Source organism: Momordica charantia (assembly GCF_013281855.1).
Source record: "Momordica charantia cultivar OHB3-1 chromosome 1 unlocalized genomic scaffold, Mcharantia_2.0 BLBB01000001.1, whole genome shotgun sequence".
Classification (NCBI taxonomy): Eukaryota; Viridiplantae; Streptophyta; class Magnoliopsida; order Cucurbitales; family Cucurbitaceae; genus Momordica; species Momordica charantia.
This window is the reverse complement of record NW_028275157.1, coordinates 13,333,154-13,355,238: the sequence shown is the minus strand read 5'-3', so window position 1 is coordinate 13,355,238 and position 22,085 is coordinate 13,333,154. Positions and strand designations below refer to the sequence as shown.

Here is a 22,085-nt window from a genome sequence, read left to right as displayed (position 1 = left end):
TATAGAATAATATCACAAAAATAAAATGTTTTAATTATAAAATAGTTATTAAATCAAACTCTCCAAAATAACTAATTTGCTCTATTTTTCATCTCTCATTTCCAACACAACCAAAACATAAAATTTAAATAAATAATAATAAAATATTATTAACACAAATCTCCACCATCTCTTCTCGTTTCCGATCTTTATTAGTTGAGTTCATTACTCTTTAGAAGAAGAGTAGTAAGAGCAAAGACGAGTTATTGTCCTTTAAACAACTGATTGGTCATAAAAGTAAGGCTAAAACATCTCGATTCATATCAATATACTTGAATTGTACTTGTTCATTATCAATATTCTTCAAGTTCAATTAGTTAGATCATTGGAAGAACAAGAGATGGAAAAAGAGCAAAATGGAGGGAGAGGGCCCCCACCTACCCATTTCTCAGCGCCCAAAAAGTTGCTTCTCAGTTCTCTTCTCACAGAATGGGATAAACTAGATAAAGCCACGCGGCCTCTGTGCAGCCACTGCCGAATCGAACCACTCTGTAAAGATGCGATTCAGCGACCTCCAACTGCGACACCCATTTACTCGCCCACACCACCATGGCCTCTCTCCTCTCCCCACTTTCGATTTCCCTCCAAATCACTCCCCAAACCCTCTTTTTCTCTCCTCTCAAATCCCACGTCTCCCTCTTCGCCGGAACTTTCAGGACCAAGGCATTCTTCGGCGACATCTCCGACCGCCTGCTCGATAACTTGGACGGCCCTCTCCGGCCGGTGGATCAGCTTCCGGTTTTGCAATCTGGGTACCTTCAGTTTCAACGATTCTCGGGGGAATTGAGCGATTTGCAGAAATGGGGTTTCATTGTTTTTGCTGGGGTTTTGTGGGTTTATCTCACTGCTCGACCAGGGGTGCTTTTTGGCGCCATTGATGCCTATCTTCTGGCTCCTCTGCAGCTGGGGCTCGACAGTTTGACGGGGAGGAGAAGCTTGAAGAGCTCTGATTTTGTGATTGGGGGAAAATTGGGGGAGGGTTCGTTTGGAGTTGTTTATTCGGGTGCGTTTCTTCCCAAGAATGTGAAGATTGAGGAGCGAGCGAGTAGAGGTTTGGAGGTGGATGGGAAGGACAAGGTGATTCTTAAGAAGGTAACACCAGGCTGCGTTCTAGTTGTGTTTTTCTATGATGTGATGCAAAAGTGCTTTTTCAATAAGAAAATCTTTTCTGCTAGCACTTAAGAAGTACTTAATTTAAAGTGTGTTTTGTAGAGTTTCTTTAAGTGATGATGATCCTCAATGTGACTTTAAAATGATTCACACCTATAGTTTTAAGCATTTAAGCATTTAAGAGATGATTATGAGAAAAATGATTTGAACTAAAAGATATGTCGTCACTATTTTTAGGAAAAGTACTTTGATTTTAAAAATTTTAGCAAACACTTTGATGTTTAGCACTGTCAAACACATGAAGCCAAAAGTCAACAAAGGCTTTTCCCATTTTCAAAAATACTCGTGGGTTAGTTTAGTGCAAACTTGTGCTTCTTGGCCAAGCACTTGACCTTAAATTATTCTAGGAGTGTTACTTTATAAAAGCCCTTTTGAGTGCTTTTACCATTTTTAAAGAACACTTGTATATTACTCTCAAACACCATGATTTTGAAAGAGAAGTGCTTGTTGCTTATTATTTGAGCAATAGAATGCTATCCCTGACTTCTGCTATTTCGATTTCCATGTGCTTTTTAGGTATGAAAAAGAACAAATGAAGATGCGTTTTTCTTGTTTTTGTTTTGTTTGGGGGTAATGGTGCAGATTAAGGTGGGAGTTAAAGGAGCAGAGAAGTTTGGGGAATATGAAGAGTGGTTTAACTACAGACTTTCAAGAGCAGCGCCTGAAACTTGTGCTGAGTTTCTTGGCAGTTTTGTAGCTGATAGAGAAAGCAGGCAATTCTCTGCAGGAGGGAAATGGCTCGTTTGGAAATTTGAGGTACTTTACACATCATTTACTGTAACAATTTAATCATTCCATATATTATCGTCTTGAATTATGACACAAGTATATGAAATGGAGAGGAAGTGCTGTTGTAAGCTTTTGAACTCGAGATCTCCTAATAACATTTTGTAAAAGTTCAAGCGACATCGAAAGTTTTTCAGGTAAAGACGTCCTGATAACATTAGATCTCAGGTTTAAGGGCTTGTTGGGTGATGTTATTGTTTATTGTTTATTGTTTTTTCTTTTTTAATAAATAAAAATAGAACTGAATTTGATAATTTTTTCTTGTTTCTTGGTCTTTTTCTTGTAATTGAAAAAATAAACAACAACATGTTTGGTAATAATGTGTTGATTTCTGTTATCTTCCATTTGAAATAAAAAAATAAAAGTAAAAAGTTTTATATGTATTTAATTTTTTAAAATTAAATTATGCTATATTTATTTTTTTTAAATATTTATTATGCATTTTATAAGTCAAGGTGAAGGTTTAATTTACACTATGAAAAAAATTAGAAACTATAACAAGAAACAAGAAACTCGATTTTGTTGTTGCTAAAATTTTTATACAATTCTGGAAAAGTTTCATGAAAATGAGAAACGAGAAACAGGAATAGTTATCAAACACTGTAGTTCTAAATTGGAAATAAGAAACAAGAAACGGGAAAAGTTACTAGTCGGGTCTAAAGTTCTCTCTTTAATTTGTTAGTTAAGATGTAAAATTTTACCACTTTTATGATAATTTTCGGCTCCACTTGACACTAAACATAGTAAAAGTTAAGTTTAAGTTATTGGGCTAGAGGAAATTTGTAATACATCTCAATCAATCTAAACTCTTGATTTTATTATTATGAATCAAGTTGGAGGCAACATTCAAAACCAATTTCTCTGATCCCATCTGAATATGACAGGGAGATCAAACTCTTGCTGATTACATGAAAGATAGAAGCTTCCCTGTAAACTTGGAAGCTCTTATGTTTGGACGTGTCTTACGAGGCGTAAACTCAGTCGAGAAGAACGCTTTGATAATCAAGCAAATCTTACGCCAAATCATTAAATCATTGAAGAAGATCCACGACACAGGTATTGTTCACAGGGATGTGAAGCCTGCAAACTTAGTAGTAACCAAGAAAGGGCAGATAAAGATTATTGATTTCGGGGCAGCCACTGACCTTCGGATCGGCAAGAACTACGTACCAAATCTTGCTTTGCTGGATCCCGATTACTGCCCTCCCGAGCTTTACGTGATGCCTGAAGAAACACCGAGCCCCCCTCCAGCTCCCATTGCTGCACTTTTTTCTCCCATAGTCTGGCAGGTATGCTGATTTCCATGGATCTGTTCTTAAAAGCCTAAGTTTGGGAATCTGATGCCTTTTAGTAAAGTGATAAAAGAGTTTAATTATGAATATTTGAAGTAAGCTCAGTTTATATCTATTTATATAGAAGGTTAATTTACAAGTTTTAGTTCCCAAATGATAGGGTTGTGTCTATTACGTTATTGAACTTAAAAAGGTTTTCTAATAGGTTCTAAACTTCTAAAAGTTTGCCTACTTGGCTCAATAACTTTAAAAATTTTAAATAGATTTTTAACTTTCAATTTTATCTCTAAAAGGCCTCAATCACATTTTAACTGTATTATGTATTAGTTAAAGATTAGATGGTGGTTGAATTTTAGGCCAGGTCAAGTAAACTGAGGCATAATCATAAACTAATAGAGTTAGCATCGGCACAAAGTTCAAGAATCTATTAGAAACTTATTAAAGTTCAAAAGGCATTTATTTAAAATTTTTTAAAGTACAAAAACGGAGTAGATACAATACAACATACAGGGACCAAATTCATAATTTAACACATAGAATGATTTATGCTGTTAAAAGGGCTGTTGTGGAATTCCTTTGCATATTTTTGAATTATTTCAATGTGGAAACTGTTTTGGTTTTGCAGCTGAACAGCCCAGATTTGTTTGACATGTATTCTGCTGGTATTGTGCTTTTGCAAATGGCAGTACCAAACTTGAGAAGTAGTGCTGGGTTGAAGAATTTCAATTTGGAACTCAAGAACTATGGATATGACTTGAATAAATGGAGGGAGAAAACAAGAACAAAGCCCGATTTGACGATTCTCGATCTCGACTCGGGGAGGGGGTGGGATCTCGCAACGAAGCTTGTCTCGGAGAGAGGCTTCCTTAGAAGGGGGCGTTTATCGGCTGCCGCTGCTCTGAGGCATCCTTATTTCTTGTTGGGTGGTGATCAGGCAGCTGCAGTTATTTCAAAACTAAATTTGGTCAAGAAATGAGGTTATGGAAGGGAATGTAAGTAGAAATTAGATATATAAATATCATTTTTGTATCTTGATCTGGTTTTTCATATTCAATTTCATGGGGCAATATGATGGTCCCTTTTGCAAGATTATAACCTTTTAAGTAATGTCTTCAATGCAAAATTTTGACTTTTGAGATAAAAAAATTCAATGCAAAAGTAATTTTATTAGGCAAAGATTCTATAGGTACCATTTTTAGCTATTGAATTGTGTATACTTAATAAAATTTCTACTATTGTGTTTATTAAAACTTTTGAAATTGAGATTAAAAAAAAAGGGCATATTAGGATCAATTTTGTTTAATGGTTTGAATACTATTTTGATCCCGTATTTCTAAAAATCTATTCATTTTTTTTTATCTCATTGCTTTCGATTATTTATTAAATTTCTTGAAATAGAGTCATATACAGGATTTCTATTACGTATAAATTTTTTGTTAAAGGGTTTATCTCGTTGCTTTCAATTATTTACCAAATTAGTTACTCCTTAAGAGAAGAGAATCGAAACAAATGTAGATGACCAAATTTAATTTATTAACATTTAGAATGAGGATCCATTTAAATTGAATATGAGATCTATGAGAAATGCAGGGATAATGGTTGAAGTTCACAACTTTAAGATTCTTTACTTTCTTGGGGGAATATAATTCTCAAAATTAGTAATCTATTTATTGGTCGATTAAATTATAAATTTCTCTTCTTGAATATTCATGACAACCATCCAACTTTTTGGGACTTAAATTGTAGTTGGATCTTAAATTGTTGAATGTTAATACATGTTAATTACATAAAAAATCCTTTAAAAAAAAATAAATAGTAAATTATATTTTCATAAAATAACTTTACAAAATAATTAAAAACCCTTATTTGGGATCCCATAAAAAAAATACATAAAAACATAGTAGTAAAATAAATAATTTTTAATAACAATTAAAGAAAACATAGAACTAATATATAGAAGCGACATTTTCGTCACTTGTCCTTGTACGCCTTTCTTATTCCCTAGAAAAGAAAAGGAAAAATGGGTGAGTATTAATACTCCGTAGGTAACCAAGCTAACAGCTAACGTGGTATACACATACATAACATGTAACATAAACAGATGGGGCTAATGTGGGCAATAAATTCATTCTTTATAAATAATACCAAGTGCATAAGCGGATTTCTTAGGAGACTTTACGCCGCTAATAATAGTTAGCACCTAGTTAGTAGAGCCAAATCTAACTCGACAAAACGAGTCTTTTAAAATGAGGTAATTGCACAAACTTTTCAAAAATCTTTTATAAAAACATTTTCATGATTTTTGACACGAAAACATAAATCAATTCATACATACGCAATCCAAAGAAATAAACAATACATAATCAAATATCATAGATATTTCAAAAGGAAAGCTACCTACCTTAATGGCAATTAAAAATATTAAGGGTTGAGGATAGTGGGATATGGTCCATGTTTTGTTTAAGGGTTCTATAAGAAAGCTTAAAGCTTAATTTCAACAGGATTTAAATTCAAATTCAAATTAAAAAAGATTTTATCTATCTTTTTTTTTTCTTTTGATTTAGGAAATAACTTAATTATTGTAAAACTAAATCTTAAGCTAAATAATTTTGCACATCACTAATTTTATTAATAAAAAATATTTAGAGCCAATTCAAAAATATTCAAACTACTCATTTTTCACATATAAAACTTTTTACCAAAAATACGAGGGTACATTCACCGTTGCATCTAATATATTTCAAAATTTTAAAAAGTGTCAATAAACTCTAAATTTACCAAAATACGACGTTATCTTCACTGTTGCATCTAATATATTTCTAAATTGGTTAAACAACACTTTTGGTCCCTGTACTTTAGTTGAAGTAACGATTTAGTCCCTGAAGTTTCAAAAATAACGATTTAGTTCTTATACTTTCAAATTGGTAACACTTTAGTCCCTGGAATTTAGAATGTAACAATTTAGTCTTTGAAGTTTAAAGTTTGTAATGATTTAGTCTCGTTGTGAGTTTTTTTGGTTAAATATTTTATATATGTAGATCGATAAACCAATGAAGGATCGAATTAGTTTATAAATTATAAAATTAAACCGTTATATGATAAACATTGATGCTTAATTTTGATGAGAATTCTCGTGGTAGAGACTAAATTATTACAAATTTTAAACTATATGGACTAAATTATTACATATTAAAATAGTCCACTAAAACTCTTATATTATTTTAAACTTTTTGTTTACATAGTTCTCTGAACTTGTAATTATTCATGACTAATGACAGAACGGAAAACGATTGGTATGGTCTATTCTCCCACTTACAAAAATGTTGTGGAATATTTTGAGGTTGACTTCAAATTGTGATTGAATTTTGGAGTACACGTCATTTTTTATTAGTGCCCCCACTCAACCATCACTAATTAAGATTAACACTTCTTTTGAATAATTTATGATATTTTAGTCTCTAAATCTTTAAAAATAAAAATAAACCATTTACTACAAACTATAATTGCTCCCTTTTTCTTGTTATATTTCTAAGATCACTTTTTCTTTTTCTTTTGATAAAAGTTAAATATATTGCAAAGAAAAAGATCGATAACCACATATCTCATAAACAAGACACAACATAACAACTATCAACGATCGAGAGCTAGAATGAATGATATCCACCCAATATCCATCATCAATTTCTACCCCACCAAATATCCACTTTAAATTAGTCTACCCGACTTCAATACTCGTCAATATCATTATGTTGATACAAATATGAAGACACGTCATTCATCTCTTAAACAATTGACAAGAAAATAACAACCAAATGAGAAGTTAGAATTAGAATTAGAATTTGTTTTAGGCATTACTTGAAGTTGGGACCGACAATATTAGTAAAATTACTTAAAAGGAATTGGTTGGGTTTGATTAGAAGTTACTTAAAAGGATGAAATTTGAGGTAATATTTTGTGCATAGATGAAACGGGGCGTTTCATGTGCTTAGTTTTCTGGTAACTGACTGAAAAAAGGAAGTTTCTTTTTATGTCATCAATTGAGAAAGCCTGTGATCTCTAAATAGGGTTGCAATCCAAAACCGACGATGGTTCGGTTTTTTCTCGGTTCGGTTTAGCGAGTTTGGCGGTTTGGTTTCCAGATTTGGAATAAAGAGAAAAAAGGAAGATGGAAGGTGGCCATGTCCAATTTCCAATTTCCATAATGATAATGATTATTCATTAATTCCATTATCTCAATTCCAATTATTCCAATTTCTATAATGTGCCTTGCAATTTCCTTGAATTTCCATTAGCTATATTTTGCTTGACTAATTTAACTCCCTCTTTGGTGCTAGCTTTTGAAAATGACTCGGAGTTCTTATCTTTCAAATGTAGTCCATGTGACATGTTTTATCTTAATAATATTTCTCAATTTAGGTAATAAATGTTAAAAACGTAATATAAATATATTTAAATATAAAAGAAATGATAGAACATTGTTAACATAAACTTAGCTCAATGGTAATCGATGTCTATCTCTAATTAAGAGACCACGAGTTTGAATCTCCTGCACATTTGTTATTATAATATATATTTGTGTTACTTTATTTTAAACTATTTTGATTGAATTTATTTACGGTACTAGATATATCTGTTTAGTAATATAAACTTTTGTGTTACTTCAAATCTTTATTGACGATGCTAAGAAATTATTGGGTATTTTTAACCGGTAGTAAAAATATTTGCTATACTTGCAAATATAATACTAGCTTTTTTATTTGGTAAATATGGCAAAATTTCTAAATTGAAAATTTCATTTCTTTTTTTATTCTAATTTTGTCATCGTTGTTTATGAAAAATATACTTAAAAAAAAGGATATCATCGATATACTTGATATTATGTATAGGAATTGATATATCGAATATCAAGTATATCATTAATACATTTAAGTCATACTAAATATATGAATAAAGTATATCATTCATGAATTTTATTTGAGTTGAAAATTTTAGTTTAAGTAACATTACAAATTACTTATTAATATATTTGTGAGTGTGAGGATCAGTTTGTGTGCACCTCGACTAATCTCATAGAGTAGTCGTCTGATCTTACAACATTTGTTGTCGAAAAACATATTGAAATTAATTCATGAGATAGATGTGAAATTTTAAACTTTCCAAGTCAAAAAAAAAAAAGAAGAAAACAAACATTTTTCTTTCGTTGTTCTTCGATAGAGTTGTCTTGTAATGCTTACTAATTAAAACTTAAATTAATTTTTTATACCCTAAACCCTAGACCGAACCATCGATCTTTTCTACAATATCAATACTTTAATCTATTAAATTATATTTAAATTGACATGAAAACCTAATCGAGTAGGAGTAAAGAAAAATTCATGAAACCAATTTTTCACGAAACGGACACCAATGGACCGATACTAGAAACAAAAGTCAAGATTGTAGATAAATTCTCCAAAACTTTGACCTTGTTAAAAAGCCATCATTAGAAGAAATCTCATTGATCCACGTCAGCCTAAGAGTGGAAGAAAAAAGTAGGTGGACCCCACCCACGTTTGCCTGAGTTCTAAAAAATAATCAATATTTGGCATTAAAAATTTGAACTACTTCAATCTAGCTGGCGCCAATGGGTACCACGCGGCTCCCCAATAAAACTCTCCAAACGCGTTCTCATATCATATTCGCCTTTTTCCTAAACAAAAAGAAAAATAAAAAAAATAAGAAAACGCGTACTTATGCTACAAAACAAATATAATATTTCAATTATTTAATTTATAAACAGCGTCCTAACAAAAATCTTTTATGTATTTTAAAATATGTTACATATTTTTAAAATTTTTAAATATAGCAAAAAGTTTCATTTATATCAGAAGTATATTAGATATGTATTACAATACATACAGTACAAATGTATGTCGCATACATATTGTAAGTATATCAGATACTCATATCAATAGTATATTAGATATATATCACATACATATTGCACATACACTTATATCAGTAGTATATCGAATGTATATCATATACATATTGCAAGTATCTTAGACATTCATGCCAGTAGTATATTATATGTATTTCACATATATATATCAACAGTCATATATATTACAGATATATATCATTTGGGTGGAGTTTTCTTTTTTGAAAAAGTGCTATATTTGAAAAACCTAAATGTAGCTGCTATTTTGTTAATTTTACTAAATGTTTTTGCCATGTTTGAAATTGTCCGTATTTAATTTACGTTACCTTCAATTTTATTTTATTTTGATATTTCTGCTTTCGTAAATTTCTATTTTGGTTCATTTATTTCAATTGTATGCTTTTATAAAATGATTATTTTGGTATTTGTTTGTAAAATTTTCACACAACTTCTATACACATCGTAGACCTTTTAATATAAAGTTATTGACTACATGTCAAAAAATACATTGCATGTAATGTAGTGTTGAAATTGTAAACAAAGAAAATGTGAGAGAGAATAAAATAGTTTACAAAAATACAGAGACTAAACCAAACGTTTACAAAGTATATATATTAAAATAGACAAAAAATTAAATACAGATATTTCGAAAGTATATAACTAAAATGAACCCGAAAAAAAAAGTACTTTGGAAACGATTATTTTAAAAGAAAAGTTTAACAACAAAAATAGATGAGATATTTTATTTAATATTATTTTGAATTGCGTTTTGGGTTTCTGTGGAAGTCGTCTGACCGTCCGATCAGTTTCTCTCTGTGATCCATCCACCGTCCATTGAGTCACAACCACTGACCCACCTCACAACTCAGTTTTTTGACAAATGGAGTGCAACCTAACGACAGGAGAAATATATTCATGGATACAATTTGATTTTTTGTTTATATATAATTATTAAAAAGGGTGTACTCAACCTATGATAACTTATTTTATATGTCAATTTAAAGTTATTAGATTAAGACACTTACTTTTGATCAAGTTGTCGTGAGTTTGAATTTCCACCTCACAATTGTATTAAAAAATATTATTTTACATACCGTATGAGTTACAATAGTTTTTCTTTTAAATCTATTTAATTAAGAGTATTGTGATGGGAAGAAAAATGAAAGGTAAATTAAATATACTTTCTATTTCGAAACAGAAAAAAAATCATACTTAATATAATGGTGAGAATGGATGAAATTGGATATATGAAATCTTGATACCTAAGGATTTAGGGTGACGTCTTAGAATATGTAGGTGAGGAAATTTTAATCTTTTAGGGAATATTTGGTTTGTGATTTTGAGTTTGGTTTTTAAAGATTTAATTTTGTATCTAGAATGGATTAGTGTAATCTTTCTAAACTCTATGCATTTTTGTACAAAGACTCATAATCAAATAAACTCTAGGCATATGAAGCTAAATTTTAGCTATGACTGTGAAAACAAACATAGATCAGCAGTAATTGACATATATCTCCAACTAAGAGATTGTGAGTTCGATCCCCACCCTACATGTTGTAAAAAAAAAAAATTAGCAATGGCTCACATTCATCTAACACAATAAGACTCAAGTCAAATAGGACATGATATCGTTTGACCTCTCTCATCAACAAGTCCGCCTGATCAATCTCTCACGATATTAGTTTCCAATATCTAACTTCAGTCCTTCGTAATTGTGATCTAACTTTTTATAGTTCAATTCAAAACATACCCTTTGTTTTTCGTCAATCACAAACACCCAAACTATATAGCCTGAAAAACTTGTTACAATCTAAACCCGACGCACAAACTTCACAGACCCAGACTTTGTAAAGCTCGATAGGAGCTACTTGGACTTGGTTGCGTAGTAGTGGCAAAAACGTAGATAATCCCAAAGTCAAGGGCTATTTTGGATCACTAATTGGAGACACTGCAAAATGCGGCCCGCACCGAAACTCTTGGCTGGCACCACCATTTTGCCTTCGGTTTCTGGTTCTTCTTCCTCCATTTTCTCCATCTTCTCATCTTCTTCTTCCTCTGCGCTTTCTCCCAAGGTAATCTCCATTTTCAGATCCCCCCCATAGCTGAAGAATTTACTTTGACTTTGTGCTTTGTGTTCTTGTTTGGGGCTGGATCTGGGTCAGTTTTGACTTCCCCTGCGCGAATTTCTCTTCGTTTGTTTGTTTTTCTGTCTCCAGATCGCAGTCCTGAGCTGATTCCTTTGCTGGCTGATGCCCTACTGAGGTTTTTTTTTTTTTTTTTTTTCACTTCTTTCTTCTGTTGATTTCTGGAGATTAATAGTTCTCGAGTTGATTTCATGAAGGAGATTCATAAGTACCGTCTTCCATTTGCATTTGCATCTGTCTCTGTTTTCCTTTGCTTGCTCTTCGGTTTCCATGGGGTTTTAGCAGATAACTATGTCCCTCGGGATTTCATCCTCCTGGATTGTGGAGGACCTCCCACTGCTAACGATATCGATCACCGGAAATGGATGACGGATGTCAACTCCAAATTTGTTCCGGCGACCGGTGATAGCACCGCGTCGAAAGCCGCTACTCAAAACTCTGCAGTTCCTGAAGTCCCTTTCATGACGGCCCGGGTTTTTCGCTCTAATTTCACCTATAGCTTTCCTGTGGCCCCTAGTCGTTTATTCGTTCGTCTCTACTTTTATCCTTCTTCTTATGGAGGTCTTGATGCATCTGATGCTCTTTTCTCTGTCGCCACTCAATCCTATACTCTTCTTAAGAACTTCAGCGCTTCACAGACCACTGAGGCTTTGAATTTTGCGTATATCATTAAGGAATACTCGATCTATGTTGAAGATGGAAGGTTGAACTTGACTTTCATTCCGTCCTCCACCCACCCAAAAGCTTATGCATTCGTGAACGGGATTGAGATTGTGTCGATGGCCGATATTTACAGCGAAACTACTGGCACTACTTTTATTGTTGGTCAATCTACTCCGTTCACTGTGGATAACTCAACTGCGCTCGAGAATGTTTATCGGTTGAATGTCGGGGGGAATGATATTTCGCCTTCGGCTGATACGGGAATGTACAGGTCTTGGTTTGATGACACTCCATACTTGTATGGTGCTTCAATGGGGGTAACGATGAGCACTGATCAGAACACGACGATTAATTATCCACCGAGCATTCCTACTTATGTTGCGCCAGTTGATGTCTACTCGACTGCTAGAGCTATGGGGCCTGATAACAATGTCAATCTGAATTATAATTTGACATGGATTTTCTCTGTTGACTCTGGGTTCTTCTACCTTGTTAGGCTCCATTTTTGTGAGATTGCTGTAAATATCACAAAAGTTAACCAACGAGTGTTCGACATTTTTATCTACAATCAAACTGCTACGGATGGTGCCGATGTGATTGCCTGGGCTAGAAGTAATGATACTCCCGTGATTGAAGATTATGTGGTTTACATTCCGGCCGAGGGAAGTCCACAGAAGGATTTATGGCTCGAACTGCATCCAGACAAGTCTGCGGTCCCGAATTACTACGATTCGATCTTGAATGGAGTGGAGATATTCAAAATTAATGATACAAATGCTAATCTTGCTGGGCTGAATCCGATTCCTGCACCTAAACAGGATGTTATTGACCCATCATTAGTTAAGCCAGCATCTTCTCATGGTAAATCGAAGAATAATGCAGGGATTATTGCTGGAGTTGTTTGTGGTGTAGTTGTTCTAGCTCTGATCATCGGTTTCTGTGTTGTTGCTAAACGTCGTCGTTGGAGTGGGAAAGATTCGAGTACTGTTGAAGGACCATCAGGATGGCTCCCTCTTTCTCTCTATGGAAATTCACATTCAGCTGGATCTGCTAAGACAAACACGACTGGAAGCTACACATCCTCCCTGCCTTCCAACCTTTGTCGCCACTTTTCGTTTTCCGAGATCAAGGCTGCCACAAAGAACTTTGATGAATCTCTTGTACTTGGAGTGGGTGGTTTTGGCAAGGTTTACAAGGGAGAGATTGATGGTGGGACTATGAAAGTCGCGATCAAGCGCGGGAACCCTCTCTCTGAGCAAGGTGTGCATGAATTCCAAACCGAGATTGAAATGCTCTCTAAGCTTCGTCATCGCCACCTTGTTTCGTTGATTGGCTACTGTGAAGAGAACTGTGAAATGATCCTGGTTTATGATTACATGGCTCATGGAACGCTGCGCGAGCATTTATACAAGACTCACAAGCCACCATTGTCTTGGAGGCAAAGGCTCGAGATATGCATTGGAGCTGCCCGTGGTCTGCATTATCTCCATACTGGTGCCAAACATACGATTATTCATCGAGATGTTAAGACAACCAACATCCTTTTGGATGAAAAGTGGGTGGCAAAGGTTTCTGATTTCGGGTTGTCGAAAACCGGTCCTACATTGGATCACACTCATGTTAGCACTGTAGTGAAAGGTAGTTTCGGGTACTTGGATCCCGAATACTTCAGGAGGCAGCAATTGACTGACAAATCAGACGTTTACTCCTTTGGGGTCGTCCTCTTCGAGGTCCTATGTGCTCGGCCAGCCCTCAACCCAACACTCCCCAAGGAGCAAGTGAGTTTAGCCGAATGGGCTGCACACTGCTACAACAAAGGCATTCTGGATCAGATAATCGACACATACCTAAAGGGGAAGATCGCATCCGAGTGTCTCAAGAAGTTCGCGGAAACAGCAATGAAATGTGTGTCTGATCAGGGCATCGAGAGGCCATCGATGGGCGATGTTCTTTGGAATCTAGAGTTTGCATTGCAGCTGCAGGAAAGCGCAGAAGAGAGTGGCAAACTAGGCAGTGGGATCGAAGAAGACGAAGCTCAGCTCGACGTAGTTTACAAAGGGAAGAAGGACCCAGATGCTTCCCCCGGCATCGATGGAAACATAACCGACTCAAGAAGCACCGGAATCAGTATGAGCATCGGAAGCCGAAGCCTCGCCAGTGAAGATTCCGATGGGCTGACCCCGAGCGCTGTCTTCTCACAGATCATGAACCCAAAAGGTCGTTAACATCACAAGGAGAGGCTGCCTCACTCACTCAACTCAGTAAGGCCATACTTCTATAGTTTTGATTGATCATATAAAGGTACAATCTTTGCTCGTCAATTATTACAAATCTTCCCTCTTTTTCTCTCTTTGAGGCTTCTAATTATTCAAATCCAAGAAAAATCTCCTCTGTTATTGTGGCCTGGTAGTATAATTTGTTGTATGTATAAAATATCGATTGAAATATCGGTATATTCCAACTTATTTTACTCCATACTTTCCTCCATGTGTGGTTTCTGCATGCTCTGTTTCTTTATTATTGACTACTTTAAGTGTATTATTTTGTCATTAATGTTTATGTCATTCTTTAAAGTTTCATCTTTAATATGTTTTTCAGTTTCAGTTTCTATCTTTTTTTTTCCTTCTTTTCAAACTAGTCTTTGTCACAACTGAACATTAAAATTCATAGGTGATTTCAAAGTATAATTTATTGAATGAGTAGGAAATGTCCATGTTTTAATTTAATGATCGGAAATGTTTAAATACTATTTTGGTGAATGTATTTTCGACTTTGGTTCATTTTAGTCTTTCTACCTTTAAAACGCTAAATTTAGTCTTTATATTTTCAACTTTTGTTCATTTTAGTTGTATTTTTAAAAAGTGACCGTTTTGCACATAGATATCAAAATTGTCACTCTTTTAAGAGTACAAAGATCAAAATGGACATTTTGAAGATGTAGGGACTAAAATGAACCAAAATTGAATATACGAATTGCAAATACACTCACATAACTCCAGATAATTTACTAGATTTGGAACAAGACGACGATGACGACTACTACTACTACCAAAAAAAAAAAAAAACCGACTCGTTAAAAGTGCTAACGAAACGGTATATTAAAAGATGTTATTTTAAAGTCTTCCATTTGAGCTTAGCTTAATGGATATGACAACTATTACAAATTTAAAAGTTGATGATTCAATTTTTTATAAGGTATCATTTTAAATCATTAATTTCATCTAAAATTAATTGAAAAATTCAATACAGGCTATCTTTTCAAATTCTCAATTTTACCCTTATTGTATTAAAAAATTTCAATTAAGTCATTCATAATTTTGTTAAAAAATACAAAATTAGATATGATATTTGGACTGCCTAATAAATGAAACCTAACTCATTCATAAGCAAAATAAAACCTTGATGCTCATATGATCGAAGATTTATTTCTTTTAAGTGATTTACTTACATGTTCAAATATGTGATAAAATAATTATTTAATTACACGTTAGCTTTTAATTAACCAATTTTCAACAATCACTTTTAATATGTTTTTAGAATATTAAAATATTAAGAATCAATTTGAGAATTACCAACCATTTTGATATATTTAGCTTCAAAAATATATTGAATATATACATATAATAGAGATAAAAAAAAATTAATCTTATTGATTGTATATTCAATTAGATTTCATAATTGTATTGCATTTCCGAGGCACTTATTACATTTGAAAAAGCATTCTATTTTTCCATTCTCAAAAGTTTATAAAAGTACTTTTGAGTTTTGACGAAGTGGTCAAATAAAATAAGAAAATGAAAAAGTAATTTTAATTTCTTTTCTAGTCCAGAGAAGTAATTTTAATTAGTTAAAGATATTGTTCCAAAAGTGATATAAAATAATAATAATGTCAAAAGTGGTAAAAAAAAAAAATCTCTTTATCGGAGAATTAAAAAATTAAAATAATATCAAATTGAAATGTAAAATATAAATATTTGGGACAATCTTCTCAATCCCTTTTCATTCATACTTAATTTTTATACTTTTTAAAATTTTTATTTATTAATCTTAAAGTTCCTTAACTTAAATGTAATGATAATACAACGCAACACAACACTTGCACGAACTCAGAGTGACATGAACCTGTTGAATCTCTGACTAAAAGAAGAAATATGTTCTTTTTTAATAAAAAAAAAAGGGACAAATCAGCATTCAGAATATAAAGGAGACATTTATTTTTATTTTTATTTTTTTAGTATAGAGGAGACATTTCAATAAATGATTTACATCTCATGACCAAAATTTATTTAAAATGTCTCCTAAATTATGAACAAACCACATGAGTGCTGCCTCATCTTTACAATATCTTGGATGGGATTTTATGTGAAAATCAAAATTAAATATGTATTCATGTAAAAATAATTGCAAATATTGTTTAAACAAAATAATTAACTGTTTATAAATACGTTCATATTTTTAAACTTCTTAAATACTAATAATTTTTTTAAAAAAGAGAATCATTAATTAACTGGACGAATCATGAGTACTCAAAAAAAAAAAAAAAAAGATGAATGATTAATTCATAACAATTTATTTATTTTCATTTTGCCAAAGGATGAATCCTTAATTGACTAAAAATATAATAATTTAATATGTTATTATATTTAACTCCTTTATTTATGTGAACGTAGAACATATATATATACATAGATTGATTCTAATTTCTATTATATTAGTAATTATTTATTTTAACTGCTATTTTTATATAATTTGTCCAAATTATGCTAAATGGATAATTGTCCAAAGTGAGGGAGAACAAATTTATACGACAGGACATGAGTTTCCCAAATTTCTAAAGAAAAAGTCCAATAATTGAATTTTTAGTTCCCATTTGATAATATTTTTATTTACATATACGTATGATGATGAACAATTTCCTTTGCATCTAATCTACTCTAAAAAGTGTTTTAAAAATTTTAGTCAAAATTTGAATCTAAAAGAAAAACATTTCTAAAAATCTATTTTGTATTTTAAGTTTGTCTAAGATGAAAAATATGTTTTCAAAACTTGAAAAACTTATTTAAAAAAAAACATAGGAAATCGAAAAACGAAACAAAATCATTCTCAAACGAGAGATCTGTTCAAGCTCGGAAAATCTAACATTTTTTTTCTCCCAAAGGAACAAGAAATCAAAATCTCAAGCTTGAAGAAGTCTCAATAATTTCAGAATAAATATTACTCATACTCAGTCAACCTCACATGTCTACACTTGAAAAAGGGAAGCATTATACAGAGAAAATCATACATCCACAATACAGAAAGAAGCTACTCAAAAGGGCTTCAAAATGATATTTACCAGAAGTCATATCCGATGATCGTGCGCCACAGAATCTGCCATTGCAGTAATTTTCCGCTGTAGTTCAGGTTTATTCGCTCCGACGAGCTTGTCGATTTGCTGCCCTTCTTTCAGGAAGAAAAAGGTAGGAGTGGCTTTGATATCCCAAGAAGTGCTAAAGTCCTGCAACAGATAAAAACCCAATTTTACTCAGAAATGTATTGTGTACCAAACAGACTTAGACAATGTAGAACTTACAAGTGAATAAAAAATGCTGTGAATTTAATCAAAATGAGTAGCAAACACAATGTTTTATTCAGTTATCAGACTCCATTCTGTAACAGTACGATAAACTTATTGAACATGGAACACTTCGCCCTTTGCATCAAACCTCCTGTTCTACACCAATATGCCTATGGATAGCAAAACTTTTTTAACTTTTCATTGGAAACAATTATAACCTTACAGGCTATGTTAATCAAATTGCCTCTTATGTCACCGACATGAGCATAGTTCAATAGTTAAGATATCGATAACCTTTATGATAGGCTGACCGTTCGAATGTCCACCTTACAATTGTAAGGTTATATTCTCAAAGAAAAAAACATTACTTTCTATGTCAATTAGATGCAGTAGTTAGAGATAACAATCAGTTAAATATCAAGGAGTGAACAAAGTCTTCCCTAAATGATATTGTTCTTCACTACTCACAGTTAGTTCATCAACATCAACCACTAGGAACATCAAAGACGGGTATTTCTCCGACAATTCGCTGTAGAATGGGGCAATCATCTTGCAAGGACCACACCATGTTGCACTGAAGTTCGCAACCACCTGTCATGTCAAATGCATAATCTCAATTAAGAATGGATTAAACCCATCGTTTGACAAATAAGTATGCTGAAAGTTGGTCAAGGAACACAAACAGGGTTTAAATGAGTTGATCAGACATAAAGCATGGGTGGATGGTTTGAATGACCAAAAGCAGGGGGAAAATAAAGGCATGAAGCAATAAATTATTTATCAAATGACTTAAAAGAGAGCAAAGTATTTTCTTTTCATTTTCGTTTCCGGTGCACATAGATCTTTAAAGATTATGGAAAACATGGCAGTATCAGGTCCCAGTTTAGTGGTTTTTTTTTTTTTAACAAGAAACAAACTTTTCATTGATAATATGAAAATGAAGAAAAGGTTCAAGGATACAAGCTCCCCAAGGAAGCGAAAAAAAGAAAAAGAAAAACAAATAAAACATAGAAACAAAAAACCCACGAGAAAGATGAGATCTGAAACCCAAGAACAGATGCTGAAAAGCTGTCATCAATAAAGCTTGCCAAATCAAAAGGATTGACTACTGAGGAGGAAACCGAAACCATCACTTAACACAAACTGATTGCCAGAAAGAAGAAGTAAAGAATCTAAAACCTCCCTCCACTAAGAAGACAATAAAACTATAATATCTCAACCTTCAGCACTGCTGCGAAGCGGAACTAACCAAATACCTGTTGCCCATAATTAAAGTCTATCTATTCAGTGATTGGAACTAGGGTAAGGCCATCTTCAAAAAATTAAAAATAAATTTTGATTATCTGCACAAGAAGCTTTTTCGACTACCAAAGGCTACTCCCGAGAAGGAGAAAGAATGATATCCATTTTTTGGAAAAGAGTGTAATTGGTGGTTATCCTCTGCAAAAAGTAAATTAAAATCCTCAATTAGGAAAACCTCTTATAAATCTTCATTAACAACCTCTTAGTTTTCCAAAAATTCTGCCGAATCCTCACTACTGACACTAACATTAAAATCTTCTTCATCATCAAACAAAACGTTATCCTTGATATGAATAGTTAGACTGCTCACTTGTTGAATTAATGATACCATGGCTAAGAGGTGAAATGCCCTTCTGGAACTCTCCTCTTTCCTTCATTAACCTTAGTGAGTCATTCTTTTTTCTCGAATAAAAAAATGGCAGGGGAGGAATAAAAGTCCTAGGCAGTAAATCAGGGTATAACTATCATTCTCAAGTTCAAACCATAATCCATGACGCCCAACAATACCATCCAACTTGTCGTCACAAAAGCCTTACTAACTATTTAGCTACCTGAAGTATACTCTACCGTTAAGCACCATTTAACTTTCGGATGTCAATACATGTAAAATAAAGCATGATTGTGAACAAGGTTGATGGAACAGGAATATAAGTGCATGAGAGCTTTTCCCCAACTATTTTGGTTTCTGAAAAACAGGCCTGCTTCATCTTTGAGCATCAAATCATCTGGGACCAGCAGCGGTGCTTAAGGTTCCGATGATTACATAACTCAGGAACTAAATATTTTAATCTGTTCAATTGATCAAACATATTAAAAGCAATAAAGCATTACCTATCTATAACTGCAGCATATAAAACAATGAAAAACTTACAATTTTGCCACCCCTACTAGCTTCTGCCAACTTTTCGTCCCAAGCTTCTTTGGTCGTGACGAGATGCACATTCCCAGCAGAAAACTCAACATGATTTTCAGGCTCATCATCTCTGGTTTCAGGCTGGGAATAGCAAACATAATAATTTCCCAGATAGATGAATGTTAATGATCACATAAAACATGCATCAAGCTAAATTCTCGAAAGTGTGAATCATTTTTCTTTCCCTTTCAAAAGAAATTTGGGCCATAAAATTTGATGCATTGCTGATGTCAGGACTTAGATCATATGGAAATGATATTTCCTATAATTATACATTTCCTGCCAAAAATGTTTTGATAGTATCCCTCCCATGATGGAATGCAAATAATGATAAAGCACCATCTTCAACCATACCCATATATAATTAAGGTGATATAGTAACGACCTCATTTTTTAAACGACAAAGAAAAACCTCCAGAATGCTATCACCCAAAATAATATTATATTGTTCAAACAGATTGAAAATTAATAAATCTAATTTACAAACCCAATTAACGGGAGAAGCAAACATGTCCAGTCCTCTTTCAAACCCCACATAGCCTGGGCCAAGCAATGCCCTGACCCATCATTCTCATGATTTCACATTCTATACAAGTTTCACAATCAATTAAAATTTTCAAGAGACCAACAAAACAAGGGAATATATATATTTTTTTATTTATAAGAAACCAAACTTTTATTTGATAAATGATAAAATATAAAGTGGCATACAAAAAACAAACCTACCAAAGGGGGACCAACCTATAAGAAGGGACTCTAATACAAAAAGTAACACCTAACTGATAATTACAAAAAGCCTTAGAAACAAATACCCATAGAGAGGTATTAAATATAACCAGCTCCCAAAATTTCCCCCAAGACCTCTTAACCCCTAAAAATTTTACTATTCCACTTTATCCAAATACTCCACAAAATAGCAAAAAAAAAAAAAAAAAAAAAAAATCTGCCACAACAGGATCCCTCTATCTCGAAAATGGGCACGGCAGAGAACACCTCCTCCACCATTGTGCTACACTCCGTATTACAAGCCAATGAAACCCCAAAAACCTCCAAGAACCAGCCTCAAATAGACTGCACGAGCTGGCAACTCTATAGGATATGGTCAAGGTCTTCAGAAGAATTTTTACAAAGGCCACACCACTGGGGACCCATTTGATGGAAACCATAAAACAACTACTTACACATAAACTCCTTAAGTCATAAAACAAAACAAGGAAATCATAAAACATCAACAACTACTTACGTCACTCACATAAGATTTCCATACGGTTCTTACCTTACTAGAGCAAAGTCCCATTTGATGGTCTGAGTTCAGATTTTCGAAGTGTCCTATGTGTTACAGATTAGCCTGAAACAAGGAAAAACTATCAGAATAGCGATGTGCTATCAAGGTAAAAAAAAAAATACAACGTTTTTCTTTCTATTGCAAGTAATTTCAATTCACAGATAGGTTATAAATTCTGGGTAAGAAGACATCAAAAATAGGCTCGCTCTACTTTAATTACAGTGCTAAATGCAATCTTAACAGCTAAAACGTTGACAAACTGCAAAAACCTCTCTCCCATTATTCCAAAGTCGTAAAAACTCTTAAAACTTATTTTGGCCCATTGGTAAAGCAAGGAAATGTGATTCCCTTAGGAAAAAGAAAAAGGGGAACTGCAGCAGAAAGAAAGAGAATAAAATCATTAGCAGAATAGAATACTCCTTAGCTGTTCCCCAATTAAAAGTTGGGCAAGCAAAATTAAATGCGGAAGACGCAGCAACCCATTTGACCAGATTCACAAACGAATCGCTGAAGAATAATTCAAACAGAGCACAGCAGAATCCCATTAAAAAGAAACAGAAAATTACCCTCAAGAACCCCCGAAATGGAGCCTCGAGTCAATCAGTGGCAGATGATCGCATCCAGAAATCGTCAAAGCGGAGAGGAAAGGAGCGAAGGAAGATGAACAAAACACAAATAAAATACCACAGCAATCGAAATCTCTCCTCCGGGCTGGTTTTGATGGGAAAAAAGCTCGAATCGGAGGGGATAAGGCAACGCGAGTGAACCCAAAACTGGAAAATTGGAAGGATCTGTCTCTCAGATTGGAATCAAGAAGAAAAGTGAAGTTGGGTTTGCCCTAGATTTTGTATATTGACTTTCTGCAGTTCATTGGCACGTTGGCTGTGGTAAAAATGCAGACTTTGAACTTTCATACAAGAAATTGTAAGAACGTAACATCTTTTTAATATACATTTTCTTTCCGACTTTATTTCTTTTGGTAGTAATTTAATGAATATTACTTTCATAAATATA

The 22,085-nt window shown here is 33.3% G+C and overlaps 3 protein-coding genes across 3 annotated transcripts; 2 read left to right on the top strand and 1 right to left on the bottom strand.

The window, feature by feature from the left end:
* The first annotated feature begins 462 nt into the window (after window positions 1-462).
* STN8 (Protein kinase superfamily protein) lies at window positions 463-4,374 on the top strand. Its single transcript, XM_022288409.2, has 4 exons — window positions 463-1,131; window positions 1,792-1,965; window positions 2,880-3,284; window positions 3,913-4,374. Exons 1-4 carry the CDS (start codon window positions 589-591, stop codon window positions 4,261-4,263), a joined length of 1,473 nt encoding a protein of 490 aa, XP_022144101.1. The 5' UTR covers window positions 463-588; the 3' UTR covers window positions 4,264-4,374.
* Window positions 4,375-11,150: 6,776 nt separating this feature from the next.
* FER (Malectin/receptor-like protein kinase family protein) lies at window positions 11,151-14,587 on the top strand. The gene is made up of 2 exons (XM_022288354.2): window positions 11,151-11,279; window positions 11,424-14,587. Exon 2 carries the CDS (start codon window positions 11,543-11,545, stop codon window positions 14,237-14,239), a length of 2,697 nt encoding a protein of 898 aa, XP_022144046.1. The 5' UTR covers window positions 11,151-11,279; window positions 11,424-11,542; the 3' UTR covers window positions 14,240-14,587.
* A 2,609-nt stretch (window positions 14,588-17,196) lies between these two features.
* On the bottom strand, window positions 17,197-21,983 carry TH9 (thioredoxin H-type 9). The gene is made up of 5 exons (XM_022288380.2): window positions 21,638-21,983; window positions 21,063-21,134; window positions 19,745-19,867; window positions 18,040-18,162; window positions 17,197-17,511 (listed from the first exon to the last, which is right to left on the bottom strand). The coding sequence occupies exons 2-5, from the start codon at window positions 21,081-21,083 to the stop codon at window positions 17,356-17,358; spliced, it is 423 nt and encodes a 140-aa protein (XP_022144072.1). The 5' UTR covers window positions 21,084-21,134; window positions 21,638-21,983; the 3' UTR covers window positions 17,197-17,355.
* Window positions 21,984-22,085: the final 102 nt, after the last annotated feature.

Coding starts and splice junctions, on each gene's coding strand:
- STN8 (XM_022288409.2), top strand. CDS start 589: ATGGCCTCTCTCCTCTCCCCACTTTCGATTTCCCTCCAAATCACTCCC. Junction 1,132..1,791: donor ACAAGGTGATTCTTAAGAAG/GTAACACCAGGC, acceptor GTAATGGTGCAG/ATTAAGGTGGGAGTTAAAGG. Junction 1,966..2,879: donor GGCTCGTTTGGAAATTTGAG/GTACTTTACACA, acceptor TGAATATGACAG/GGAGATCAAACTCTTGCTGA.
- FER (XM_022288354.2), top strand. CDS start 11,543: ATGAAGGAGATTCATAAGTACCGTCTTCCATTTGCATTTGCATCTGTC.
- TH9 (XM_022288380.2), bottom strand. CDS start 21,083: ATGGGACTTTGCTCTAGTAAG. Junction 19,868..21,062: donor TGGGACTTTGCTCTAGTAAG/GTAAGAACCGTA, acceptor TGCTATTCCCAG/CCTGAAACCAGAGATGATGA. Junction 18,163..19,744: donor CTAGTAGGGGTGGCAAAATT/GTAAGTTTTTCA, acceptor TTGACATGACAG/GTGGTTGCGAACTTCAGTGC.